Source organism: Colletotrichum acutatum, assembly GCF_030867785.1.
Source record: "Colletotrichum acutatum strain CBS 112980 chromosome Unknown BDZ83scaffold_8, whole genome shotgun sequence".
Taxonomy (NCBI): Eukaryota; Fungi; Ascomycota; class Sordariomycetes; order Glomerellales; family Glomerellaceae; genus Colletotrichum; species Colletotrichum acutatum.
Genome location: NW_026849002.1, coordinates 294,583 through 318,181, shown reverse-complemented (window position 1 = coordinate 318,181; position 23,599 = coordinate 294,583). Strand labels below are relative to the sequence as shown.

At 54.9% G+C, this 23,599-nt stretch overlaps 9 protein-coding genes across 9 annotated transcripts; 4 read left to right on the top strand and 5 right to left on the bottom strand.

Moving 5' to 3' along the window:
• Positions 1-1,576: 1,576 nt before the first annotated feature.
• On the top strand, positions 1,577-2,900 carry BDZ83DRAFT_747744 (uncharacterized protein; the record flags this gene model as incomplete). Its single annotated transcript, XM_060513498.1, has 3 exons — positions 1,577-2,216; positions 2,316-2,544; positions 2,711-2,900. 3 exons carry the CDS (start codon positions 1,577-1,579, stop codon positions 2,898-2,900), a joined length of 1,059 nt encoding a protein of 352 aa, XP_060370167.1.
• Positions 2,901-3,649: 749 nt separating this feature from the next.
• BDZ83DRAFT_747743 (P-loop containing nucleoside triphosphate hydrolase protein) lies at positions 3,650-4,560 on the bottom strand (the record flags this gene model as incomplete). Its single annotated transcript, XM_060513497.1, has 6 exons — positions 3,650-3,713; positions 3,768-4,000; positions 4,059-4,239; positions 4,297-4,355; positions 4,412-4,444; positions 4,531-4,560. 6 exons carry the CDS (start codon positions 4,558-4,560, stop codon positions 3,650-3,652), a joined length of 600 nt encoding a protein of 199 aa, XP_060370166.1.
• A 5,834-nt stretch (positions 4,561-10,394) lies between these two features.
• Positions 10,395-11,438, bottom strand: BDZ83DRAFT_747742 (reductase; the record flags this gene model as incomplete). Its single annotated transcript, XM_060513496.1, has 1 exon — positions 10,395-11,438. The coding sequence occupies one exon, from the start codon at positions 11,436-11,438 to the stop codon at positions 10,395-10,397; it is 1,044 nt and encodes a 347-aa protein (XP_060370165.1).
• Positions 11,439-13,473: 2,035 nt separating this feature from the next.
• On the top strand, positions 13,474-15,249 carry BDZ83DRAFT_567358 (centromere kinetochore component CENP-T-domain-containing protein; the record flags this gene model as incomplete). Its single annotated transcript, XM_060503946.1, has 2 exons — positions 13,474-14,321; positions 14,394-15,249. 2 exons carry the CDS (start codon positions 13,474-13,476, stop codon positions 15,247-15,249), a joined length of 1,704 nt encoding a protein of 567 aa, XP_060370164.1.
• Positions 15,250-15,401: 152 nt separating this feature from the next.
• On the bottom strand, positions 15,402-16,564 carry BDZ83DRAFT_747740 (SURF1 family protein; the record flags this gene model as incomplete). Its single annotated transcript, XM_060513495.1, has 3 exons — positions 15,402-15,501; positions 15,586-15,691; positions 15,790-16,564. The coding sequence occupies 3 exons, from the start codon at positions 16,562-16,564 to the stop codon at positions 15,402-15,404; spliced, it is 981 nt and encodes a 326-aa protein (XP_060370163.1).
• Positions 16,565-16,867: 303 nt separating this feature from the next.
• BDZ83DRAFT_423239 (uncharacterized protein) lies at positions 16,868-19,257 on the top strand. Its single transcript, XM_060502991.1, has 5 exons — positions 16,868-17,039; positions 17,151-17,284; positions 17,341-17,393; positions 17,455-18,777; positions 18,855-19,257. The coding sequence occupies exons 2-5, from the start codon at positions 17,206-17,208 to the stop codon at positions 18,894-18,896; spliced, it is 1,497 nt and encodes a 498-aa protein (XP_060370162.1). The 5' UTR covers positions 16,868-17,039; positions 17,151-17,205; the 3' UTR covers positions 18,897-19,257.
• On the bottom strand, positions 19,010-20,036 carry BDZ83DRAFT_603064 (uncharacterized protein). The gene is made up of 2 exons (XM_060507208.1): positions 19,672-20,036; positions 19,010-19,515 (listed from the first exon to the last, which is right to left on the bottom strand). Exons 1-2 carry the CDS (start codon positions 19,884-19,886, stop codon positions 19,251-19,253), a joined length of 480 nt encoding a protein of 159 aa, XP_060370161.1. The 5' UTR covers positions 19,887-20,036; the 3' UTR covers positions 19,010-19,250.
• A 635-nt stretch (positions 20,037-20,671) lies between these two features.
• On the bottom strand, positions 20,672-21,325 carry BDZ83DRAFT_548024 (Sas10/Utp3/C1D family protein; the record flags this gene model as incomplete). Its single annotated transcript, XM_060503463.1, has 3 exons — positions 20,672-20,851; positions 20,919-21,085; positions 21,148-21,325. Coding segments are annotated over 3 exons (525 nt in total), but the record flags the coding sequence as incomplete, so codon positions are not given.
• Positions 21,326-21,643: 318 nt separating this feature from the next.
• BDZ83DRAFT_603061 (ketopantoate reductase PanE/ApbA C terminal-domain-containing protein) lies at positions 21,644-23,502 on the top strand. Its single transcript, XM_060507207.1, has one exon. The coding sequence runs from the start codon at positions 21,965-21,967 to the stop codon at positions 23,333-23,335; it is 1,371 nt and encodes a 456-aa protein (XP_060370159.1). The 5' UTR covers positions 21,644-21,964; the 3' UTR covers positions 23,336-23,502.
• The last annotated feature ends 97 nt before the right edge of the window (positions 23,503-23,599 follow it).

Here is a 23,599-nt window from a genome sequence, read left to right as displayed (position 1 = left end):
TGTTTGTGTGTGGGTGAGTAGTCTGTGAAGCTTTGAATGGACTATCGGGTTTTATATAGAGTGAGTTCCGGTGAGGTGGGCGTCTTTTCAGGTGAAGACTTTTTGGTGGTTCACAAGTTTTCGGTGAGGATTTGGTGTAGTTGATATGAGAACTTGGCTGCGTACGAAAAATTTCGATGTTGAGAACGAAAATTTCAATCTCGCACTGTACGTACTAGAGGTAGGTCCCTTGGCTAGCACCTAGGGGGAGATCTGTTAGGTGCTTGGGCCCGCACTCATGCACTCACAGTGCGCATGCTTTCGTCCGCTGGAGCGCACCTAAAGACGGGCAGTTGCCGGCAGACTGACTGAGTGACAGACATCAAGAAAAGGAGAAAAAAAATCATTGCCTTGCCTGAGAGTATATTAAGTACCTAATGTGCGTAAAATAAGCTTGCCAAGGCGAAGAGGTAATTCATATCACTTTGTCTGTCCATTTTGCTAGGAGACTGGGCAATAGCGGCCGAGTGGTCGCAGGAAGGGGGCCTTTGTGGTTCCGCAGCTGTTGCCTCTCCATTGACCTTCGCCAGGTACCCTAGAAGAGAGGATAGCAACTCATAATCTGGAATCGTCACTTGGTAAGTTGGGCAACTCATTCGTGGCTTTTCTTGGAACCCCTAATAGATGAGAGTACCATACTGCCGAGAAACTTGTACTCAGACTGTGATCGTTTTGCTGGGAGCCAAGTAGTACCCAAAGACCACTGGTCAACACACTCCATTCAGTCGCAAAGGAAGAAAGGGACATGATGAGGACTGTACCATTTATAACAGTGGAGGTTTTGCATACAGAAACCTGCTATCCTTGACCATCTGTCAGATAATGGAAGACGTATCTTCTTAAAAAATAGCTCTCATTGGGAAAAGCCGAGTCATCCTAATGCCCTCAAAAACAAGAGCATCCTGAAAAGACGCTTCACATAGCCTCTGTGGCTTACATGGAACATCACGAAGCCAACAGCCTACCTCCAAGAGACGAGATATTTAGCTTTCCAAGTCTAGCCAAATTTCAGTAGCGCAGGAATGACACAAACGGAGCCAGCAGATAACAGGAAACCCTCCTCGCCGAAATCTAAACCTGCGTCCCGTACCCCCCCCCCCTTCCTCTCCAAGATCCCGCCTCCGATAGAATCGTACCCCACAGGCCGGCCGCATCTATGCCGGTATGCGGTATGCGTGCGAGTGAGCGTGTTGTCTGGCGCCAGGCTTGCCAAGCACGGTCAGTCAGACCCATAAAATTTTCCTAATCGCTGCCCGCCGCTCCTTATCGCTCGCGCGTGCCCCCACACCGAAACTTTTTTTGGTCCCCCAAAGTTCGTAGGTAGTCTCTGGGCAACAATTTTCAAAGGGGAAATATTTTGACCAAGTCCCCCCCTTCTTGACCGCGTCTTTTTGTTACTCCACAGTCCGGTGACCGCTACGAGACCCTTCGAATTGTAATCTCAAAGCCTTGTTGTTCTTGCTCAATTCGACACTTCACACCTTACAACCTCGAACCCTTGAATCTTCCTCGAGTCCAAGAACACACAGCAGGAACAATGGCCTCCGCAGAACTCTCCAAGAAGCGCAAGCGCGCCGAGCCCACGGCCGACGCCGCCGTCGTCGCAGACGAGTCCTCGACGAAGAAGTCCAAATCCGAAAAGAAGGAGAAGAAGGAAAAGAAGGAAAAGAAGGCCGCCGCCGCCGCCGCCGAATCCGCACCCGAAGGCGGAGAATTCATCGCCCTCGAGGAATCAAAGGCCGAAAAGAAGGAACGCAAGCGCAAGGAAAAGGAAGCGCGTAAAGCAGCCGAGGCCGCAGCCGTAGAGGACGCCGCACCAGCAGACGCCGACGCAATGGATGTTGACCCGCCCGCGCAAGAGAAGAAGGTCAAGAAGAGCAAGAAGGAGGATCTGGATGTCAAGACGGAGAAGAAGGACAAGAAGGATAAGAAGGAAAAAAAGGAGAAGAAGGATAAGAAGAAGAAGGAGGCTGCTGCAGAGACCGAGACCGAGGCCAATGGCGTAGAGACTGCTGCCGAGGAGAAGACGGACAAGAAGGAGAAAAAGTCAAAGAAGGCGAAGAAGGCAAAGGACGAGGCTGCGGCGGCGCCCGTCGAAAAAGCGACTGAGCCAGCAGCCCAAGAAGAAGAGACGCCTGCCGAGGGGGGAAAGAGGGAAAAGTACATTGTCTTTGTCGGTGAGTTCAGCCTACATCCCTCCATCATCACCATCCATACCCCCTCAACCCCAGCGCCTCAGAGTAAAGAGACCAATGGTAGCTAACCACTCCCCCCAGGAAACCTCCCCTACACCGCAAACAAGGACTCCATCAACGCCCACTTCGCAGCCTACAAGCCCTCAGCCATCCGCTGCCTCCACAAGGACGGCAACCCCAACGTCTGCCGCGGCATCGCCTTCCTCGAGTTCTCCAACGGCTCCAACATGCGCACCTGCCTCGACAAGATGCACCACACCTCGTTCGACGACGGCCTCTCGCCCGCGCGCCAGATCAACCTCGAGCTTTCGTACGTTGCCTCCCGTCACTGTCCCCGTCCCCTTTCACCCTACTCCTTACCTCTACACTCACCATAACCCTCACCACCATACCTTCAACCTAAGCCTCGTCCTATCCTCCCCTGAACCACCCTAGAACCCTGATACCTAATACAAACACCAACTAACAAACAACAGCGCCGGCGGCGGAGGCAAGAGCAAGTTCCGCAAGGACAAGATCAAGGAGCGCAACGTCCAGCTCGACGAGAACCGCCACAGGCGTATGCAAAAGGAGGAGGAGTACAAGAAAGAGAGGGCCAAGCAGGGCGGGGCCAACAGCCAGCAGGATAGCATCCACCCGAGTCGCTTGGCCATGATGTATCAGTAGATGGACGATGTGTGTATTGGGGGTTGGAAGGTGTAATTTGGTCGTGTTCGACTATTGGACAAAAATCTGGATCTGGATAAATACACCTCAGGATCACAGACTGGTCTTGGAGAACCAGGAGTTGTGGTATAGACAAAAGGGTCGATAGAGCCATCAGAGTATTACAACATCAAGATTCTCACGCATCCAATACCCAAGTGCATTTGCAATGGCAGTCAATTCTCAAGACGAAGCTCATCCCTTCCTGACCCAGTGTCTAAATTCCTCCATGAAAAAAGTAGTGTCTTTGTGAGAGTGAGTGCTATCTACAGAAAACGTGGGATATCCTTGTGTGATTGTGTTGCAAAGCATGCCTGCTACCAACGATGCCCCCTTGTGTCTGTCATTCTCTTCTTTGCCTTTTGCTCCGGGAAAAGAGACAAAAGAGCAATAACGAAAGCACTGCTTCTGCTTAACTGCCATGACCGGTTCCTGAGACACCGCAGTGCCATTCACAAATCGGGCGTGGTAGGTGGGCAAAATCTGATATTTGGGGGTTGTTGCGATCTTCGCAGGCCGTGCTCGGCTGGGGGCTCTGAATTGGGGTTGTGCCTCTGAGGGTGATCTCTTCTCGTTAATCAGCGTGAGGCACCGGGTTGTGCAACATGGTTGAGCCCTGACGAAAAGGCAGCGTAGAACTAGGCGTGTTACACACTACCGAACGCCAATCCAAATGTTAACCCGCAACGCTTGAGGTCAAGTAAAGGCGTTTACAAAATTGTGCACTTGGACTTCTTCTTCTGCGTGGCGACTGGGCGAGGGTTCAGGACGGCACTAATTCCAGGTTAGCCATTTCCTTCCAGCACATTGGCACTGATGAATCCTCACCGAATAGCCTCATCGAAAACGCTCTTCAGGTTTCTCTGTGTCAGGGCAGAGCACTCCAGATACTTGTGCGCCTTGATCTCCTTAGCGCAGACCAATGCCTGATCGTAGGAAACAGGCTCCATGCGCTTTTGGCGGAGGGACTCGAGGGTGTTGGGGTCCTCTCTCAAGTCCAACTTGGTGCCGACGAGGATGATGGGAATGTTTGGCGCATGGTGGTCGATCTCGGGGTACCACTGCATCGAATTAGTGCTGATCTCCATGTGGTGGGGGGAGTGGTGCAGGATGCCGTACCTTGGCCTTGACGTTGTCAAATGACGGCGGGCTGACAATGGAGAAGCAAATGAGGAAGACGTCGGTCTGGGGGTATGAAAGCGGCCGCAGTCTATCGTAATCTTCCTGACCAGCAGTATCCCAAAGACCCAGGCTGATTGGCTTTCCATCAACCATCACACTCGCCGAGTAGTTGTCGAAGCTAGAAGCTCGAGGTCAGATCGGGATTCCATCGTCAATCGCCATGTAGAGTGCTTACACGGTGGGGATGTATTCGCCGGGGAAGGCGTTCGTTGTGTAGGAAATAAGCAGGCATGTCTACAAGATGAATTAGTCGCGAGATACAGAGGGTCATGATGATGAGAGCAGCTTACCTTTCCGACAGCACCGTCACCTGTCACCACGCACTGCCAGATCATAACACTATTAGCCATTCATTCGTTCCTTCCCATGACTGATATCAGGATGATGATTGTCGCCAAGCGCGACGCACCTTCAACGACTGGACTCCTGGCTGAGCCATTTCTGTGATATTCTGGACGATGTGTAGTTGGATTCCACGATAGTCGTTGATGCGAATAGAGTTCGCAGGTTAGGTTAGGAGAGGCGGCGTCGAATTGGAAATCGATCCGAAATGGGATTCTGCAAAGTCAAGTGTGACACCAGGTTGGAGGGACAAGGAGAATTGGCGAGCGTTTGGATTAGGCGGTGGTCGCTCGGATGTGTGTTTGGTCCTGAGGAATCGCAATTATGGGTGTGGTATAGAGAGCTTTGGTATAGTATGGTACGATGTGGGCGGCCTGGGCTGGCGACAAGCGTCGTGTCGTGTCGCGTCGTGTCGAACAGACAAAGCGGCAGAGGAGATTCAGGTTCCAGGGAGCAGGAGCGGAAGGAACGAGGCGAGAGTGGGAGGGTCTAGACGACGAGTCTCTGTTTGACGGCAAGGTTAGGGTCGGATACAGAGCGAGGCAAGGTAGAGGCGAGAGAGAGTCAAAGGGTAGGTACGAGAGTGTGAGGTGAGGGTTTGGGACTTGGGTATCCGTACAGATGGAAGTGAGCAGAGTGGGCGTAAGGTGGCAGAAGAAAACGAAGCAGGCACACTGCGCGGCAGCAGCAAAAGACGACTGGAGATGACTAGAGATGGGGAGTCTGAGCTCTGGTGGGTTCCGATGGCTGCATAAAAAGTCGAGGTCAGAAATGTTTTGACACAGCGGAAGGGATTAGTGCCGCAGGAGGTGAAGCTGGAAGGGTGATAACGGTACCCTGTATATCTAACCTTCTTCTCAGGCAAAGAAAGTGGGGATGGGGGCAATTGGGAAACCTGAGGGAAGGGAAGTGGAGGGGGTCGGGGTGGGCACTGGGCACACTGGCACTGGGCAGGCGGTTTAGAGTCGCAGTGCGGTAGGGTCGTCGTAAGGTCCAGGGAATGGAAGGCGAGGTATGAGGTGAGGTGGTGAGGTAAGGCAAGGTAAGGTGAGGAGAGCCGAGAGCAGTACTGGAATCGGAATGGCTACCTTACCTTAGTACCTTGGTCCTTAGGTAGGTAGGTAGATAGGTACCTTTTGGTACGGGGTCTCTCTGGTCTTGGGGCAGGGCAAGGGGGGGAAACGCCGACGGGGGTGTGTTGAAGGTGGTGGGAAAGGGAAAGCGTCAGACAACGGGAGAGGATGCTGAGAGGAGGAGGAGGAGGAGAAGGATGAAGAGAGAATAGGAACGAGCCCGAGAACAGCCCAGACCAGCAGGACAACACACTCCCCAGGATAAGGTAAGGTAAAATGTAATAGACAGCCACCAGGGCAGTGTGCTGTACGCAGTTTCAATACCGGACGGATCCAGATTAGAGCAGCATGGAAGTCACTGCTGATGAGATAGGTACTATCCAGTGTTTCGAGGTTGGCGGCTACCTTACTTTGCTGTCAGAGGTGGGAGTGTGCCCCGGCCGCAGCAAGCTAGTAAAGGTGTTGAAGAGAACCTGAAGACGAGATGGGATCTTAGGTTGTCACGTTGCGTGAGTTCAGTTTGGGCAACAAAGAAGCCAAGGGGGCGGTGGCAGTGGAAGCAGCCGGCCGTGGCAGCGAGCGAAATCGAGGCAAAAGACGACTGCCTGGAGATTTCAAGAGATTGGTTATGATGGATTGGGAGAAGATGGCGGGTATTGCCAATGATGGATGATGGATAGGTAGAGAGAAAGCACACAACGGCTAAGGTACAGGCACAAAGTGACGAACAAGCAACAGAAATCAAGGCAACGGAAGGCAAAGGTTTGGCGAGGTGCGAGGTGAGTTGAGGTGAGGATGAGGCAAGCCGCACTGAAGACCAAGGTATCTTTGGTTAGGTAATGTGAGGTAAGGTACCTCGCTCTCTAACATAGGTAGAAAGCGGTAGAGTGGTACCTACACAGATAACCAGGCGCGGGTTTGGGGAGGAGGGGAAGGAGAGGGGGGATATGGGTGGCACGTACCGGTGTGCGGTCTGCGATGCGATGCGATGCGATGCGCTGCAGTGCAGTGCATCGCGGGCAGCAAGGAGCTCCTGGCTGCAACAGTTTCGGCGTCAACGTGCTCTACCTTGTAACGACCTACTGACCAGTGACCCCAATCCAATGGGAAAGCGGCGGCAAAGAGGGCAAAGAGTCACAGGCTCACAGTTTCTGAGTTGAGGGTCCTAGGGAGAGTTGCCAATGGAGAATGGAAGCAATGCGTCGCGACCAGACGAAGACTGACGGACTGGCTACTGGGCGGTAGTAGACCAAGGTAAGGTTGGTATGGCAGAATGATTGATTTGATTGACTGAATGGATCTGATGGTGTGCAAGGTGAGGCGAGAAGGATTAGACCAGCCGGGCGCGTGTGGGAGGTCACTGGCGGTTCACAGGCCCAAGGGAGGAAACTGGAGAGTTGAGGCTTGCACGGAGTACCTTAGGTAAGGCACCGCACAAGGTACCAGTGGACGGTGCACTGCGTTTGAAGGCGCGGGATGGTTGAGGGACTTGGGGAGGAGGACAGGCTGGATTGGGTGGTCAAGATCCGGCAGGCGGGCACGGCGCAGGCCAGTCAGCGGCGATATTCTTCGGGGGTGGACGGTGGACGGTGGACGGTAGGTGAGATGTGGATTCTGAATTTTGGATGGTCAATATTGGTTGGGTCCCGTCCGAGGATGTAGATGAAGATGGAAACGAGGCGGGAGCATCTTGTCTTCGTAGGTAGTAACAAAATTTGTCTGCCATGAGGCACTAGATGGCCGGCGATGGTACAGGAGGTGCCTTCCCACGCTTGCTTCCTCCCCTAAAGCGAACTAAGGAAGCGGGAGGCAAGAGCAAGTTCTACTCTCAAGGCTCTCAAGGAAAGAGAGGCTGGTGTTGGGTCCCGGACTGGGTCTGGATCTGGATCTGTCTGGGATCCAATACCTTCGGATACTTGTGGTTGGCGGCGGTGTGGGTGGTCCGTGTTGACCTCCCACCTCCGTCGTCGGTGGTTGGTGCTGCGATTGGCGCTTTGCTGTCGGCGGGTTTTCTTGATGGGCCACTGGCAGATGAGGTACTCGGAGGTACGTGCAACAAACCTACACCAACCACTAAGAGCGGCTCATGACGATGCCAATGTCGTACCTCGAGGAATGAACCGAACTCGACCTGGACTCTTGTCTGGGATCGCCACGGGAATGAGACGTTGATAGGGAAACAAGAAAGCTGTTCAACCTTGACAGACACCTAGCTAAGCGATGGCGCCGCTACTTCGGAACCAGAACTACACTCTGGAAACGCGACGACCTTGACCAGGGATGCTATCCAAAGACACCAACCCAGACGAATGGCGATGCCTAAACAAGAGCGCAAATGTGTCAAGCGCTAAACAATCGTCAACTCCATGGCGCATCGTGCTGCTCGAAGAGATTGGGTGCCGCTGGGACCTGCTCAGTATCCTATCGACTCGACACGACTCCTCTCATCTGATCAGTCATGAAAGTATGACGATGACGATATCTCCAACATGGAGACGCATATGCACCGATCTGATGTAGAGGAGAACTCTACTGGTCAAATTCACGATGTTGACCAGGAGTTCTAGCCGCCATTCCATATCACGGTCACAACGGGGCAATGCGGAAGACAGTCGTCAACTCTGATATCGGCTCGCTTTGCCAAAAGCTCCATCCATCTCATTCATGCCTTGAACAGTGAGGTAAGCACGGAAGGGAAATCAAGGTAGGTAGGTACCTCGAATGTCACCACTGACGGTTCGTTCGTGATGAGCCAGAGCTAAAAAGTAGCGCGCACAGGGAGCTCTCGCGGCATCCCAGGGGAGCCTTGGTTAATCCCTGAGGGCCCCGTCAATGTCCAATATTCAATAATCGCACCGGCCTACCGTCCATTTTCTCACTTTGCAATTTGGATCATCGCATCGGCCATCTTTCCCTCCTTGGGACTGTCCAGGAGTAAATCATCAGAAAATCAGCTCAGTCCGGCCTATTACCTCGTACGAATACGGATACAGCGGACCCCCTTTCCTTCCCTCAAGAGCAACTTCTCGCCGTTCTCCTGTGACTTTCCTGACCCGTGCTTTCCTGAAGAAACGGAAGGCTCTCTCTCATCTCAACGTCACCTCACTGAACAGGCAATAGAAAACTGAAAGGGAAGGAGACACAGTCAAGGGGTGGAAGGGTCTTCAGAAGTAAAAGTGGGTAGTTCGCTAGAAATGGTTTAGCCCCGGCCCGTCCATCGAACTGGGAGGCTTTGCGAAACTCAGGTTGCCAGGGGCCGGGCCACGATATCTGTCAATCGCGGCAGCCTCTAGGAATCCAGTTAGCCACTGCCAACCTGGAGCCAACTCTCCTGCCCCCCACCACCACCAAAGGTCTTTGCTACAGACTACGGATACTGAACCACGGAAGTAGATCGCTCCCAAGACGTGACCTGAGGTACCTCCGTAGGCGTTGTTTCCGTTTCCTTTGTGACGATGAGTCGGGTCACATCTCCTTTGTTTCCTGTCAGTCTCCATCTAACCGTCTCCATCACCAGTCTCGTCTCGTCTTTCTGCCGCGTTGTGGCTAAGGTATTCCACAATCCACACACACTCAACTCACACACTCACACACATGCAAGAGAAACGTCCGTCCCCTTCGCCGCCCGCCCGCCCGCTCGCTCGCCCCAGAATGAGAGTTCAGGCGCCACTTGACGCACGTCTTGTAACAAACTTCCGCCTTTGATGGAACACTTGGAGGAACGTTTTGAAGCTCCTTCTTTTCGCCTTCCAACCTGTCCACCCGACCTTGCCGACTCGAACTCTTTCAAGGAGTACCCGGCTCTGGCGCTGATCCATCTTTACTGGCCATGCGCATTCTCACTTACATCCACATCTTCGAATCCATATTATCATGTCACACGCTATAGGCTTCAGAGGATCCTTATTACTGCTCCGCAATATTGAGATTGACGAGTTCGAGGCGAAAAGACGCCTGATCTGATTCGCCGAGATTGAACGGCCTAGCGCTGGCATTGAATTCGGCGACCTATCAGTTCACCTCATCTACCCTCGCCTTGATGTCAAAGGACACAGATATTGAACCGTCTTCATGTACCACCCTCGACGGCTTTTACATTTAGGAAATGTCTACTCGCCTCTAATGACTCGCTGTTCGACGTCCTAATAGACCCATTGGCATAGGCCTTACAAGACCATTAGACCAGAGCTCTCCATATGTTCTTTACTGACTGAGATTTTCTGATCTCTGTCACACTCACCCATCCTATCTCTTCCCTGTCAAACACGTCTTACACGTCCTGTCAAGTCAAGGAAACACGGGTCAGATCCTCGACTTCCTTGGCGACGAGTACTTCCAATCCATCAACTCTTGCGTTGCGGCCATATTCAATATGCTGAGGAAGAGACCCTCCGGACCTTCCACCCGGGAGGGGATTCAAGTCACTGGCTCTAGAAGAACATTCTTCGAAACGCTCGGCAAGTGTCGCTTGCTTCCCGTCACAAACCCGGTCCAATTCACCGCACGTCGCACAGATCGCTTCTTCACATGTAACCGTACTCGTTTCCCCATCGTGCCCGATTACGCACTCTTGCCCACAGACGCCATCACATCACCTTGTCAGATAGCTTGACGCACGGGATCGCCGGCAAGGGCAAGCTGGGTCCATCTTCACCTCGCCCAGTCGCAGGTGAGGCTGTGAGCTTCATGATGCTCGTCGACTGTATCTGTTCCTTGGATCCGGTTTGAGACTTGGAATGCAGCACGACCTTTTCCTTCTCGAGAGGGAACATGGCCATGTCTCGTTTGATACGTGGTTAACACCCAGGAAAGACAACCATGGACCGCTGCGCATGCTAGTCTACCAAAAGATTACGGACTAGTTCGCATCAAGCTGCAAAAACTGGCCAGCTACATCCCTCACCATGTCTCCCCCGCTTACAAACTTACGGCCAAGCAGTCTTTCGCCCTCGGAAGCATCCGTCGGTATGCTGACAGTGGGTTGACTGCCGTCCGCGCTATAGACGCCATCCGCAAACGCCTGGGGATAGTTCTCCATCGCGATGACCCTGGCTTCCTCCATGGCTACATACCTGCCCAAGAGGAAACTCTGCTTGCCAGATACCGATGGGGACAACGCGCGCACATGTGACGCAGCAACATCGTCGACGGAGACGAAGCTCGAGAGGATGGGCGTGTCGCTCTTCCTGCCTCGTAAATACTCGAGTAGCACGCTATTTGACCCCGACAGGAGCGACTCGGCCGTCGTCGAAAGCTCGTCACGGCCCCAGATCCACGCCGGGATGATGGAGACGAGATCGAAGTTGGTACTGGTGCCGTGCTCCTTCATCCACGCCTCCGAGGCACGCAGGGCGGCGATCTTGCTCGCGCGGTAGGCCCCGAATCCGGACCCGTACGGAGCAGCCGGTGTCGCCACCCGGGATTTTCCATCGATGGCCGGCCGGTCTAGGCCCTGGCCCATGAAGCACTCCATCGGGACGACGGCCACGATCGAGCTCGTGACGACTACGCGTCTGAGGGTATCTGCCGCGTGCCGTTTCGCGCTCTCGAGGAGACCGAGGACGCCGGCGACGGCTGGTTTGACGTATACCTCCTCTTCCGTCCCGACGCGCTCGTCTTTACCGAAAGTGGGCACGGGGGACGCGCAGTGGACGATGTACGTCACGCCCTGGACGCCCTCGTCGTATGCGCCTGGGTGGGTGATGTCGGGTACGATGACCCAGGAGAGCTGGTCTTTTGTTGGGTTGATGTTTTTGATGCTCGGCGCCGCGAGGATCTTGTCGATGCCGGCTTTTGATCGTACGGCGCAGCGGACGCGGAAGCCTGCTTCGAGGGCTGTGATGAGGGTCTTGTAGCCTACGAAGCCTGTTGCGCCGCTTAAAAGGATGAGGTCGTCCGTCATGGTGCGCGTTTGGTTGTCGGGCGCTGTGATGTGAGGTGATTGTGAGGTAAATTCTGGTTGGCGATATAGTTCATCGCAGGCTGCCTTCATTGTCCTCGGCGAAGGATTCACTCATATCTTATATCTCTCTTATCTCGCGATGCTTGGAGATGTGGCACCCCGCAATCTACATAATCTATAGATGTTCTCCACCCTGGTAGACAGGTTGAATGCAAGGTCGGAAGTTCCGCGATACGGACGGCTGAGCATTATCCAGAAGCCCGTCGCCTTTTGTATGGCCAGTCTAATCAGACCCTGGACTACCGAGGGACGATCATCAATCTCAGACTTGGGCTTTGATAAATACTAGAAGCTCAGAGGTCTGCACTAGTTTATGAACACTGTTTTAGATGGAAAATGTAATACAGGCCCTGCGCCCTTCCCCCAGTATATATCCAAAGAGGTCGTCGAGAGTAGATGTATTCTAACAATCAAGTACAGATGGCGAGCGCAAAGACGCCCGTCAATGCTTCTGTACCCGGAATAAAAAGACCTTTAGCACTCGTGGGCTGCTGAAGCTGTGACAACCGCTAACCGCTTTGATGCGATGGGCATGCGTCTGGAGGCGAAAGGTCATACCCTCTAGCCTGGCCGAGCCTCAGTCCAAGGCTCTACTGTGTGTGAACAAGCCCATAAAGACGAGCAAGTTAGGGTGATGTTTTGTACGTTTGTCCGGGGTGCATGTCTCCTTGGTCTCATTCTCGAGTGAATATACGGCTTGGAGATAATAGTTACTAGAGAACGTGCTAGATTGGGGTGTGAGAAGAGCCTGAGATGAGGGAGTGTATTGTCTTATTTTAACTGAGAAGTTACTCTCCGTTATATCTGCCACATGGATACTACTCGTGACTGTATTTCAAGGGCTCACTTCCTCCTACCGACTCGATTGTCCTGGCTTGGGTGTATTCTACGTCAAATCTCCTGCCTACTTATAGTGTTAGCATTTTCCCTTCACACAAGCATCTTGAATTAGTAAGGTATATAAATAAGTCTCATGTTCAAGTGTATTGTTCTTCTTTTCCTTTTACAATAACCGTCTGGAGGTCAAGATGCGTTGCTGCATTTATCGGTTGAATAGCCATCTTAAGCTACACCAAGTAGTAAAAATCGAGTCTACCTCTTTTTAAAAAGCAAAGGTACCTTGAGCACTGCTTCAGTAGAGGGTATGTGTTACTCATCAGTAAGAGTCATTCTGGGATTATTCATCGAGCAAGTTACAGGTGTTACAGAAGCCGAGAGGAGATGACTATTGACTGAGGTAAGATAGTTGAGTGCGAGCTCTGTCCAGGGACCAGGCGTCCGTGTATCTATATTGTACGAGAAGACACGAGAAGCGAGAGCTACTGTTCGGTGTCGTTGCTAGATGGCTGATAGCACACACCGCGGGTTTAGGTGCCGTGGAGATCATGGGTTCTTGGGGATGGAATTGCCTTACATAGAGGCCAAGACCCAACACCTGTGTAGACATGGCCTGCGAGAAATCAATGATCGTTTTGTAATTCTCAAGTGGCAGGACTCGTCGATTAGGTTGATATTTGGCCGTCTTTCCTGTGAGCAGTGCAGCTGTAGACCCCCGGCGTCCCGTTGAAGAACCGGCGAAGTGGGGCCGATATACCGGACATCTAAAGATGGTCTGTGCGCCAATCTGCCTTTTTGATGACATCCACCGCACCTCAGCAGGCGCGTCGAGAGTCGCGTCCTCCCAAGGTAAAGCTCCGAGACAGCGGGGGGCACCTTGACGCCGCGCCCACCACATACTACCGTCGACAAACTCCACACCACCCGTTGTCACTCCCGATCGCCTTTGCGAAAGATCAACGCCGGCATACTGCAAGCCCTTCCAGCGACCCAATTGTCTTGCGACAGGACGACCGCGTCCCATACATCACCAAGTCATCCCGACACTGGTTTACACAAACACTTTGCGCTCTCTTTGAGCACCAACACCACAACCACGCCGGCGCACAGCGACCCCGTCGCAAACCAAAATCACACGATGTCCTCCTCACCAACATTCACAACCCCCCTCAACCCGCGCCTCGCAGCAGCCGCCGGCGCAGAAGACGACGACCCCCTCTTTTCCTCCGCCCTCGACACCGTAACGCCCAACCGCCGCGCCCTCAGCCTTGACCCCCCTTCCAGCCGCGCCTCCCTCCTCCCACGCACGCCCTCCAACAACAGCAACCCGCTGCGCTCCTCCCTACGCAGCTCAGCCGGCGGCTATCGCGGCCTCTCCGCCTCGGGCCGCCGCTCCCTCGCCGCGACGCCCCACGCCCGCGCAGCCTACCGCACAATCGACCAGCGCCGCGCCGCCGCGCTGACACCCGGCGGGAACAAACGCCGCGAGAGCTTCCGGCCGCGGAGGGAGTCGCTGCACGATGTCCTGCGCGGGTTGAGCCGCGTGGTGAAGCACACCACGCAGCCCATCTCGTCGTCCTCGTCACCCAGCGACATCGGATCGAGAGCAGCAGGGCCGAGCGCGAGTCTGCCAATACGGACGGTGAATCGGAGGGGCACGGTGTACGATGACGACGACGACGATGACGAGCTTCCGATCGATAGGCCGCGGTTGTCGTTACCGCTCGATGTTGAGGACGACGACGAGGACGAGCTTGTTGCGCCTGAGTTGTCGCAGATTGATGAGAATGCGACGATTGAGTTCCCGCGGCGGGCGTATGTGGATCAGCCGTCGCGCATGTCGATGGGAAGCGCAAGGTTGAGCGAATTTAGGAACTACGGGGATCTCGACGACGACGATGATAATCGCGGGGAAGGGTTCTTTCCTGCGTTTGAGGTTGGGGCGTTAGATGAGGAGGGGAGGGAGCCGGAGGATACTTTGGACAGGTGAGTTTTGCAGCTACAACGTCTCCTGAGCGATAGCGAGGGCTTCGTTACTGACGGGGTTGGGAACAACAGGGTCGAGGAGGAAGACTTGAGGCGGCAGACTTTGGCTTCGGCGCGGGATAGCGATTTCGGGTTCGAGGTGCCCGTTGACGCGGATAACCAGACGACGTTCATGATGGCGGTGGACGGGCAGAGCTCACCGGCACGACCGCTGCCCGAGATCACAGACGAACAGCCGTCGCTCAACATTGCGCCGGTAGACGACGAGCCAGCGGCCCCGCTGGACGAGGACCTGGGTTTCGGAAACTCGTACTACGACATGCGCAGCTCGACGCCCATCGAGCCCACCGAAGCGACGCAAGGAGATTTGGACGGTCGGATAGAGGTGAGCGCTGCGCAGCTGGAGCAGGAGCAAGGACAGAGGCCGCGCAAGACGAAGCGCGGCGTGAAGCTGTCAAAGTACAACGTGGAGTATCCGTCGCTGCCGCCCGCGGTGGTGAAGCGGCTGGCCAACACGTTTGCCAAGTCGAGCGGCATCAGCAAGACCAAGATTAGCCCGGACACGCTGGTTGAGATCCAGAGGGCGTCAGACTGGTTTTTTGAGCAATTGGGCGACGATTTGTCTGCGTATGCGAAGCATGCCAAGCGCAAGACTATTGATGAGAGTGATATGCTCACTCTCATGCGAAGGTATGTCTTCTTTTTTATGAGCCTTTCCCTATTCGAACTTTGCGTGCTCCAATTCAGGGGTATCGACAGTCTTTTGAGAGGAAGGGGGTTTCCCTTTTTATATCCACAAGCCTTTTGTTCTTTTGGTACAAATACAATGATGTCTAATATCCTTACAGACAACGCCAGACCAGTTCGACGACGACCCCCTTTTCATTGGCACACAAACACCTGCCCCGAGAGCTGTTGCAGGAGTTGAGGATGCCCAAGCCGCTGCCACCGGCAGAGCCGAGGAAGAAGCGCCGTCGTTTGACCGACGGCGGACAGGAGGAAGTGACTTGAGGAGTCCGACTTGCTCCCACTATGACTGCGATGTTGGTCCCTCCAATGAGGGGAAAACCGAGCAAACCCTTACCAATGCTTATTCATGCGCACCTTCCGCGCGGTGTCGGTTGGGGGCTTCTTGACGACCATCCACAACATGATTGAGGTAGCGAATGCGAGACCGTACCTGCCGGATGTCAGTTTCGATCGTGGTAGACGGCGCGTGGAGGAGGAATGAATGATGAAGGAATCAGGGGCTGGTTGGACTGACCATGTGAAGATATACTGGGCATGGTTATTCCGCAGGTTCACCTCTGCGGCTCTGCCAATAGGGATACCCTTGGATTTGAGGTCCACGATGCGGAAGAACTCGTGCTCTGCGAGGAAAGTCAGTATGAGCTTTGTATCTTGTAGAGGAAGCCCCCAGGAAGGCAGCTCAGATTCCAGGGAAACAAGGAAACAGGCCACAACATACCTATAGTAGCCTCAATCCAAACAGGCTGACTGCCCGTCAGCTGCGCCATCTGGTGCACATCAGGGAAGAAAAACTCCCAGCGATCAGGTCTATTCTCGGGCGTGAACATGTTCTTCTTCCATGGCTCCCTCAGCAGCCCCTCAACCGTGACCTCCCCCCTCGGCAGCGCACCAGGCCTCCGTCGCTGATCCGCCATCTCCTTGCTGATCCACCCGCGATTCACCAGCACCGTCGTGCCCTCCCCCTCCCTCTCGAGCGGCGTCACGACCATGTATCCCTGCTCGCCCTCCCACATGCGCGGGCCGATGAGCATCTCCTTGTCGTGGCGGAAGTGGCCCGTGGCGTAGACGCGGCGGTAGTCGAAATCGGCCACGGCGTCCGGATCGATCTTGGGCGGGAGCGGGAGGGGGTCGCGGACGAGGCGGTCTTCGAACTTGGCGATGAGGTCCGTCTTCCAGTCGAGGCGCTGGACTTGCCATGTGCCGAGGGCGAAGGCTGTGATGGGGATCAGGGCGAGGATGATGAGGCCGGGCCCATGGCGGTTTCCTGCGCGGACGAGTTCCGGGGGGTTGTCGACTATGGAGTGGAAGTCGGGGGCTGGTTCGGAGGCGCGGGCGCGGGGGGTGGTGTGGAATTTGCGGGTTGTTGGTGCGCGTGGTGATGATGGTGATGATTGAGCTGAAGGGAATGTCCTTGGACGGGCAATTGAGCGTAGGCAGGTTTGCGCCGCGGGGCCCGGTGCCCGGAAGAGCGCTCGTGGTAAAGGAGGCGGCATTGTGAGGTTTGGGGCTGGTGAATCGGTGGTTCCCCCGGTGGTGATGCGGGTGGGAGGACTTTCACAAGTGAGAGCTTGCCGGCACGGATGATGAGGTCAGGATATTTCGGTTTTTTGGGGTCCGGCCGGCCCGTTCTAGGGTACCTGAGCAGCGGGAAATGCAAAACGGATGAGCTGGGAGCGAGCTCCCAAAGCTGCAGAAGCAATGGGACGTACCTCAGTGTGGAGTGGCGTTGAAAAGGTGGGGCGACGCCAATAGGGTGGCTCGCTATCCGCCCCCGGAAGAGAGGGATACATTGGACTAAGGCAAGGTCCCCTGGTGCCGTTCGCAGCTACACCAACGACACTTGTTCCTTCGTCATCTTTGAGCTGTTGGATATTCATCAGACGACAAGGCGATATTGCTCTGTACCCAAACAAAGTGCTGCTGTGAAGAATCTAGGAGCAAGCTGTGATTGACACCTTGAAAGCTTTGGTGGGTTTATTTCAGATCTAGGTTCAGCATCGTCCAAGATTGAGCTCCACAGCGTCCGTATCCCTCTTCTCCTCAGAGCAACACTCAACCGTAAACTTACAAACTTCCTAGACTCAACCCAGAGAGGAATTACTAGAGACCTACATATATTCTCGCCACCATCATTATGTTCTTCACAGGAGGTCTGCAAGAGGGCATTGCCACTGCACTGCAGCAGAGCAAATGTGTCTTTTGCTTTGTCACGGGTAAGCTTACATCTCACAGCTCATACCTATATGACCTTTCCACTGATAAGACGTAGATGAGGAAGCTGAGAGCCAGACTTGGGAGACTGAGTACCTGACAGAGAGCTCGGTACGTACTTGAGCTTCCCATGACAAAGATATCTCGGCTTAGGGACTAACGACTGGACCAGATTGCGACTTTACTTCAAGATGAGGCCGTCGCACTGCGCCTGAAGAAGGGATCGGAAGAGGCGGGCTACCTGGCCGCCATTTTCCCCCTGCCCAACACTCCCACCGTCGTCGTGATCAAGAATGGCGACCTCAAGGAGTACATCGTTGCCGGCACCAGCAAGGATGAGTTTGTCAGGCGCATCACAGCCGCATTCCGTGGCGCTCAGGGCCAGCCAGCAGCCGCAGCAGTAGCTCAACCCGCGGCAGCCAGTTCAGCACCAGTCCCAGCTCCCGCGCCGGCCGCCCAACCCACCGACGACCTCTACGATGAGACCCCGTACAACCCTCCTCGCGCTGCAGCCGCCCCTGTCACGACGGACCAGCAACCCGCGCGGCCCGGCACAACCTCCTCCAGCCCGCGCGGCCCGGCCACCCCAACCCAAGAAGAAGACAACGCCGCCACCCTCCGCGCCGTCCTCGCAGAGCGCGGCGCGCGCCTGGAAGCCCAGCGCCTCGAGTCCGAAAGGAAGGCAAAAGCAGCTCGCGCAGCCGCGGCGGAGAAGGCCGAGACCGACAACTCCAAGCAGGCGGAGCAGACGCGCAACCACAAGGAAGCCCTGAAGAAAGCGCGCCAGGAGGCGGCCGACGAGAAGGCTCGCATCCTGAGGAAGATCGAGGACGACCGCGCCGAGAGGAGAGCGAAGGCCGCGGAGCGTGCTGCGCTTAGGACCCAGGCTGCGTCGCCTAAGCTGGGGGAGGTCGCGGCCGCGCTGACGAGGTCCGAGTCGAGTTCGCTTGCGCCGTCGAGCTCTGCTGCGAGCGGGATGACGGCGCTGCAGGTTCGGCTTTTGGATGGGTCGACGATCCGGTCGCGGTTTCCTAGCGCGAAGACGCTTGGCGGGGAGGTGCGCAAGTGGGTTGAGAGCGAGCTTTCAGGCAGCGGAAGTGGTGGGGAGCCGTTCCGGTTCAAGGTTGTGCTTGCGCCGCGGCCGAGCAGGTTGATTGACGACACGGAGGAGGGCAAGAGTCTGGCGGAGCTGGGGCTGTCGCCATCCTCGACGCTCGTGCTGGCGCCTATTGGCGCGCACGTTGGTGCGTACGCGGGAGGGTCGTCGTTTGGGGAGATGGCTGTGACGTTTCTTTTGTTGCCGTTGAGCTTGCTGCAGTGGCTTTGGGGGCTGATCTCTGGTGTGTTTTCTGGGCTGGGTGCGAGGCGGGCGGCGGCTGAGGAGGAGGAGGGCGCGGAGCCAGTTACGGTGAGGGAGCAGAGAAAGGGTAAGTTTTCGCAGTTTGCGAATCCTGATGATCGGAGGGGTGATCATCAGCTGTACAATGGCAACTCTGTAAGTTTTCCTGTCCGCTTGAACCCAAGGACAGAGGTGAAGATAATGTTGAATCATGATTGCTGACTTAATCATAGCTCAACTTTGAACCGCGGCCGGATGAGAAGAAGGACGAGTAAGGGGGCCGGGCTGTATTGCAACCATGTTCAACATCACACCGTATGAGATGAAGCGCAAAGGTAATTTAACGAGGGGGAATGTCATGTATTGTACACCGTCGGGAGATGTAGTTCTTCCTCAATGGCCCATCTTTCAATGCTTCCGCCAATGCAAAAAATGCTGTATGAATTCCGTGAAAGCTCCAAGGCCCAGTTTTTTCTCCTTTGTTTTGCTTTCCCTCCCATTCCCGTTTTTGACTATTAAGGTACACATATCACCGCCCCGACTATTTTTCAGCCGAAGAAGTTGAATATTTCAAACACGTGCAGTAGCTATAAGCCCGTTCCTCTCACACAAGTAGAGTTGCTGGGTGTCTAGTACTGGCTAGCAGCAGCCTGGCAGGCCTTGAGCTGCTCGAGGTACCAATTGCAGATCTGCATGTTGCCGCCGTGCTCGTCCATGCACTTTGTGAACTGCTGGGTGGCGCCGGCACAGTTGTTGCCCCATTGCTGGGTGGTCGAGGACTCGCCCGAGGCGACGGGGGAGTTGTTCTGGGGCGCGGCCTCGGCGGGCGCGGAGGAGCCGCCGCCGAACATGCCGCCGATGGCGTGGCCGATGGAGGAGCCGATTGCGACACCGCTGTTGAGGGAACAATTAAGTTAGCTTCTGGTCCTTTCTTGAGAGTTCTTTTTGAGGGAGTGATTGTCGAGGAAGGAGGAGAGGTTCTTAAGCTAGGGGAGGCCTAGATATCTCCTTCTGCGGGTGTAGGTGTCTTTTGTAGGATGGGGAACGTACGCAGCGGTGCTAGCCATCTGGCCAAAGAGGCCGGGGCCTTGGGAGGGCGCAGCGGCGGCGGGAGCAGCGGGTGCCGCGGCCGGGGGAGCGGCGTGCTGTTGGGGGGGAGCGGCCATGGTCGTTGCCGGGCGAGTCTGGGTGGGAGCGGGCTTCGCGGCCGAGACGGTAGGGCGCGAGGGGGCGCTGGGGCGGCCGGCGGAGCGTTGGCGAGGCATCTTGGAGGATTTGTGTGTGTAGAGGACTCGAGTGAGATGAGATGGTGTAGTTGGTAGTGTTGATCGTGACTTCGTGAAGTGAGGGAGCGGGTGGTGTTTTGAAGAGAGCAGAAATGACGGGTGGATGGGTAGGGAAGTCGGCAGAAGTTATGCGCCCCGGGGTTAAGGTGACAAAAGTTGGAGAGGTGCCTTTCGGCGTGAGTTGCAAAGCTCGGCGGGCCGGGGGTGGGTGGCGTGGTGTGGCCAATCAGCGGAGGGCGAATTTGGTCGTGGTCAGGAATTGGGGAAGGGTCCTTTCCTGGTTAAATGAATATCTTGCCTGGGTAGTGGTGGATAAGGTATATGTAGTAAAGGGGGCGAATATGGCAGTTTGAGTGGCAACGCTGTGGCATACTTCTGAACATGAAATGAGGGTGTCTAGACAATGACCGCGCATTGAGGAATTTTGTTCATTATTTGGTATCCATCTCTATCTCGGGGGTATCCTTTTTCCCAGTGCGCAAAATAACATTGCCACTCCAGTCCATGAGGGTAATCTTCAGCCAATGTTGACCTACTTCCGCTTCAGGACGCAGTAAGGTCGGCTGTGATCTTCAATTCGCCTAACATGGCATTAGACAGCCATGTGCACCTCAAATCTGCAGTATCTCTCGTGGCTCAGAGGCGTCCAACTGTTTTGGCGATTCTTCCTCCATTTCCTGTGACAGCCAAACGAAAATCTTTTTCTTGTAAGCGGCATCGTGGACATTCATCAAGGTCTTCACGGAAGTCCGCTCTCAAGACTTGTTCTTGTTGGAGCTCTTCCTTCTCGAGTTCCTCTGCTTCTTCTCCGGGCCAGAGGAGCTGGCGGACGGCGACTCGGGAGCCGGCCTCTTGGTCTTCTGCATCGAGTTGAGCAGTGCCTTGGCGCGCTCCTCGGCAAGTTTCTCCTCCAGCCTCTTCTTCAGCGTTTGGTCGTTGCTTCCCTGCGGCGGTTGGTCAATTTCGCTTGCTCAGGTCCAGATATCTTTTCCCCCTGCAAATGCGACTTACAAGGTCCGCTTTCAGAATGCGGGTTGCGGCCTCCGTGTTGACTGTCGTTGTGCGCTGCGCGGGTGTCTCCTCTGCACCCTTGATCTTGCCAAAGTACTGTTGCACGCGCTTCAGTTCTGTCATAACCTGGTGATCCTTGGCGTCGACGCCTTGGAGACGGAGTGATGCTGTCATTGGGGTTAGTCAGGGGGACGACGACGATATATGTTTGCTGCATAAAGGCACTCACAGAAGAGAAGAGTCTCGATGGCGTAGGCAGTAAGAGCGTACATCTTGGCCTTGTCGAGCAGGGGGAGCTCGTTGGCCATCTCGGGAAGGTTGTCAATCAGGGGCTTGAGTGCATCCTCAAGAGAGTCGATGTGAGAATCGAGCTTCTTCAGGTCGGGGGTCATGTCCTTGAGCGCCATGATGGTTGTTGTTGATGTAGCCGCGGAAAAATAAAAATCGATGAATCCGACCTGGAAAATGGATGTAATCCCTTGGTCAAAAGCAACAATGAAATGGATGCGATGGATGTAAGTGAGTGCCCGTTACTAGCTCCTTCTCATCGATGAGACGGACGTTGAAAATTCAGAAATCCGGGCGTTGAAGGATTTGCATGCATCTAACGAGGCGCAGGGATCGCCGCACGCTCGGTGGGTCGGGTTCCTGCCGGCCGGGATTCTACGGCTACCACCTACCACCTACCACGCGCCAAATTTTGAGAGAGAACCTAACGAGTGTCCCCGTCATCCACACCCATCTCAACGCCTCCTTCTTGCGACAAAGACAAGACCACACGCTCATTAACCACGAAAAAGAACGCCCATTATATCCGAACACCGTTTTCCACACTTTCGACGACCACGTATACTATTATCGAGTTGTTACAGCTATAATCGCCCAAGATCGCGCCTCAATCCTCCCCTTAATGAGCATTGCGCAGTGATTTGCGCCGAACCCTCGAAGCCTTCATCGTGGCAGGCACTCTGGCAAGCCTCCCGAGACCGCGGCTCTCCGCGCGGATACCCAAAACACATACGATATGGAGGACCGGTAACGCCTCTATGGGCCGGGGAGCCATCAGATGTGTATCGATCGATAATAGACTCGGTCTCGGGACGGGAGCAGCGCCGCCGCAGGGCATCGCCCCTGGAAGGGTGGCACCCAAAGAGATGGCAGCTACGGTTCCTGGAGGCACAACACTGGGTGTACCGGGCCAGACGAAGCAAAAATTCAACAAAGTACTGGGTCTACAGCCCGAGCAAAATGAAAAAGAGCTATACGCCATCTTCAGGGCGGATTCAACATCACGATTCTATGTGCCGGCCGTCATGATGGGACACAACTCGACGCCGCCACCTTCGTCGCGTACGGTTCACGTTCTCGGAAACGACGAGCGATCGCTATTCCTGTCACACGCTCTGCACGGCATCTACGACTCGGTCAAGACGCTAGACATACCCGCCAACACACCATATCGGGGCATTGCCGGGAACCTAGGCTCCAGGAAGAATCCAAAAGGCTGGATCGAACCGAATGCTGCATTAGAGACGTCGCCGGAAGTTGAGAAGGACGATACACATATCAGCAACCTTGTGGTGGCCGGGAGACCGAGCGAGAGCATCAAGCTGCTCGAAAAGGTCAAGCACCGGATCGACGACAGGACGGCCGTCTGCTACGTCCAAGACGGACTCGGCGTCGCGGAGGCAGCTACCAACCGAGTCTTCCCGGAGAAAGATAAGCGCCCGTCGATTATGCTCGGACACATGACACATTCTCTGGCGTTTGACCGAAAGGCAAAGTCGGTCAAGGTGATGACGCCGAAATACGAGACGGCGCTCGCTGGCGTGCGGCCCTACTACGGCCCCAAAAAATCCAAGCACCTCTCGACAGATAGCTGGCTGCGGACGCAAGGGATGATGAAGCAGTTTGCGTCGTCGGACCTCCTCAAGGCAAAAGGTCTGGCCCTCGACAGCTGGATGAAGGTCAAGATCCCGTCGCTCATGTTCTCGGCCGTCTGCGACCCTATTTGCGTCATGCTGGATTACCGCTACAATGAGCTCATCTACAACCCGACGGCCAACAAGCTCATCAACCAGCTCTTGAACGAGATCGCCGACGTGGTCGCGCGCATGCCCGAGGTCAAGAACTCGCCCGAGCTGCAGAGCGTCCTGCGTGGTGAAGGCATGCGCAAGGAGATTATGGGGAAGCTTAGAGGGAAGGGGTCCGCGCCGAGTAAGATGGCGTTGCAGATCCAACGGGGCATGCTGACGGATATTGACTATTTGAACGGCTTCTTCATCGAGAGGGGTCGTAGGCTGGGCGTGAAACTGCCGGCGAACGAGATGGTTGTGGGCATGGTGAAGGCAAAGCATAAGGCGCAAGTGGAGAAGAACCGGTCGTACATGCCATTAGAGCTGACCTCGAGGAGGTGAATGATGCGGTCGACGGCTGTACAACTGGACGTCTGTATGTATTTTACTTGATGGGCGGTTTAGCATTGTATGACTACATTCAAGCACAGAATCTAGACATTTTAGATATTTCATCACATATTTTGAAGATTGTCATTACCATGTAATATGTTGAAAAATAATTCGGTCTCTTGTGTTCAAGGTAGATAGTCTACGTTGTTAATATTTGGTACCGCACGTCGTCATGAAATTTGTAAGGCGCCAAAAAAAGACCCCAAGCTCCAA

What these genes read in the sequence shown, in the direction of transcription:
- BDZ83DRAFT_423239 (XM_060502991.1), top strand. Translation starts at nt 17,206, where the DNA reads ATGTTCTTCACAGGAGGTCTGCAAGAGGGCATTGCCACTGCACTGCAG. An exon ending in TGTCTTTTGCTTTGTCACGG is followed by an intron (nt 17,285 to 17,340) that starts GTAAGCTTACAT and finishes GATAAGACGTAG; the next exon opens with ATGAGGAAGCTGAGAGCCAG. An exon ending in AGTACCTGACAGAGAGCTCG is followed by an intron (nt 17,394 to 17,454) that starts GTACGTACTTGA and finishes CGACTGGACCAG; the next exon opens with ATTGCGACTTTACTTCAAGA.
- BDZ83DRAFT_603064 (XM_060507208.1), bottom strand. Translation starts at nt 19,886, where the DNA reads ATGCCTCGCCAACGCTCCGCCGGCCGCCCCAGCGCCCCCTCGCGCCCT. An exon ending in CAGATGGCTAGCACCGCTGC is followed by an intron (nt 19,516 to 19,671) that starts GTACGTTCCCCA and finishes TTCCCTCAACAG; the next exon opens with CGGTGTCGCAATCGGCTCCT.
- BDZ83DRAFT_603061 (XM_060507207.1), top strand. Translation starts at nt 21,965, where the DNA reads ATGGGCCGGGGAGCCATCAGATGTGTATCGATCGATAATAGACTCGGT.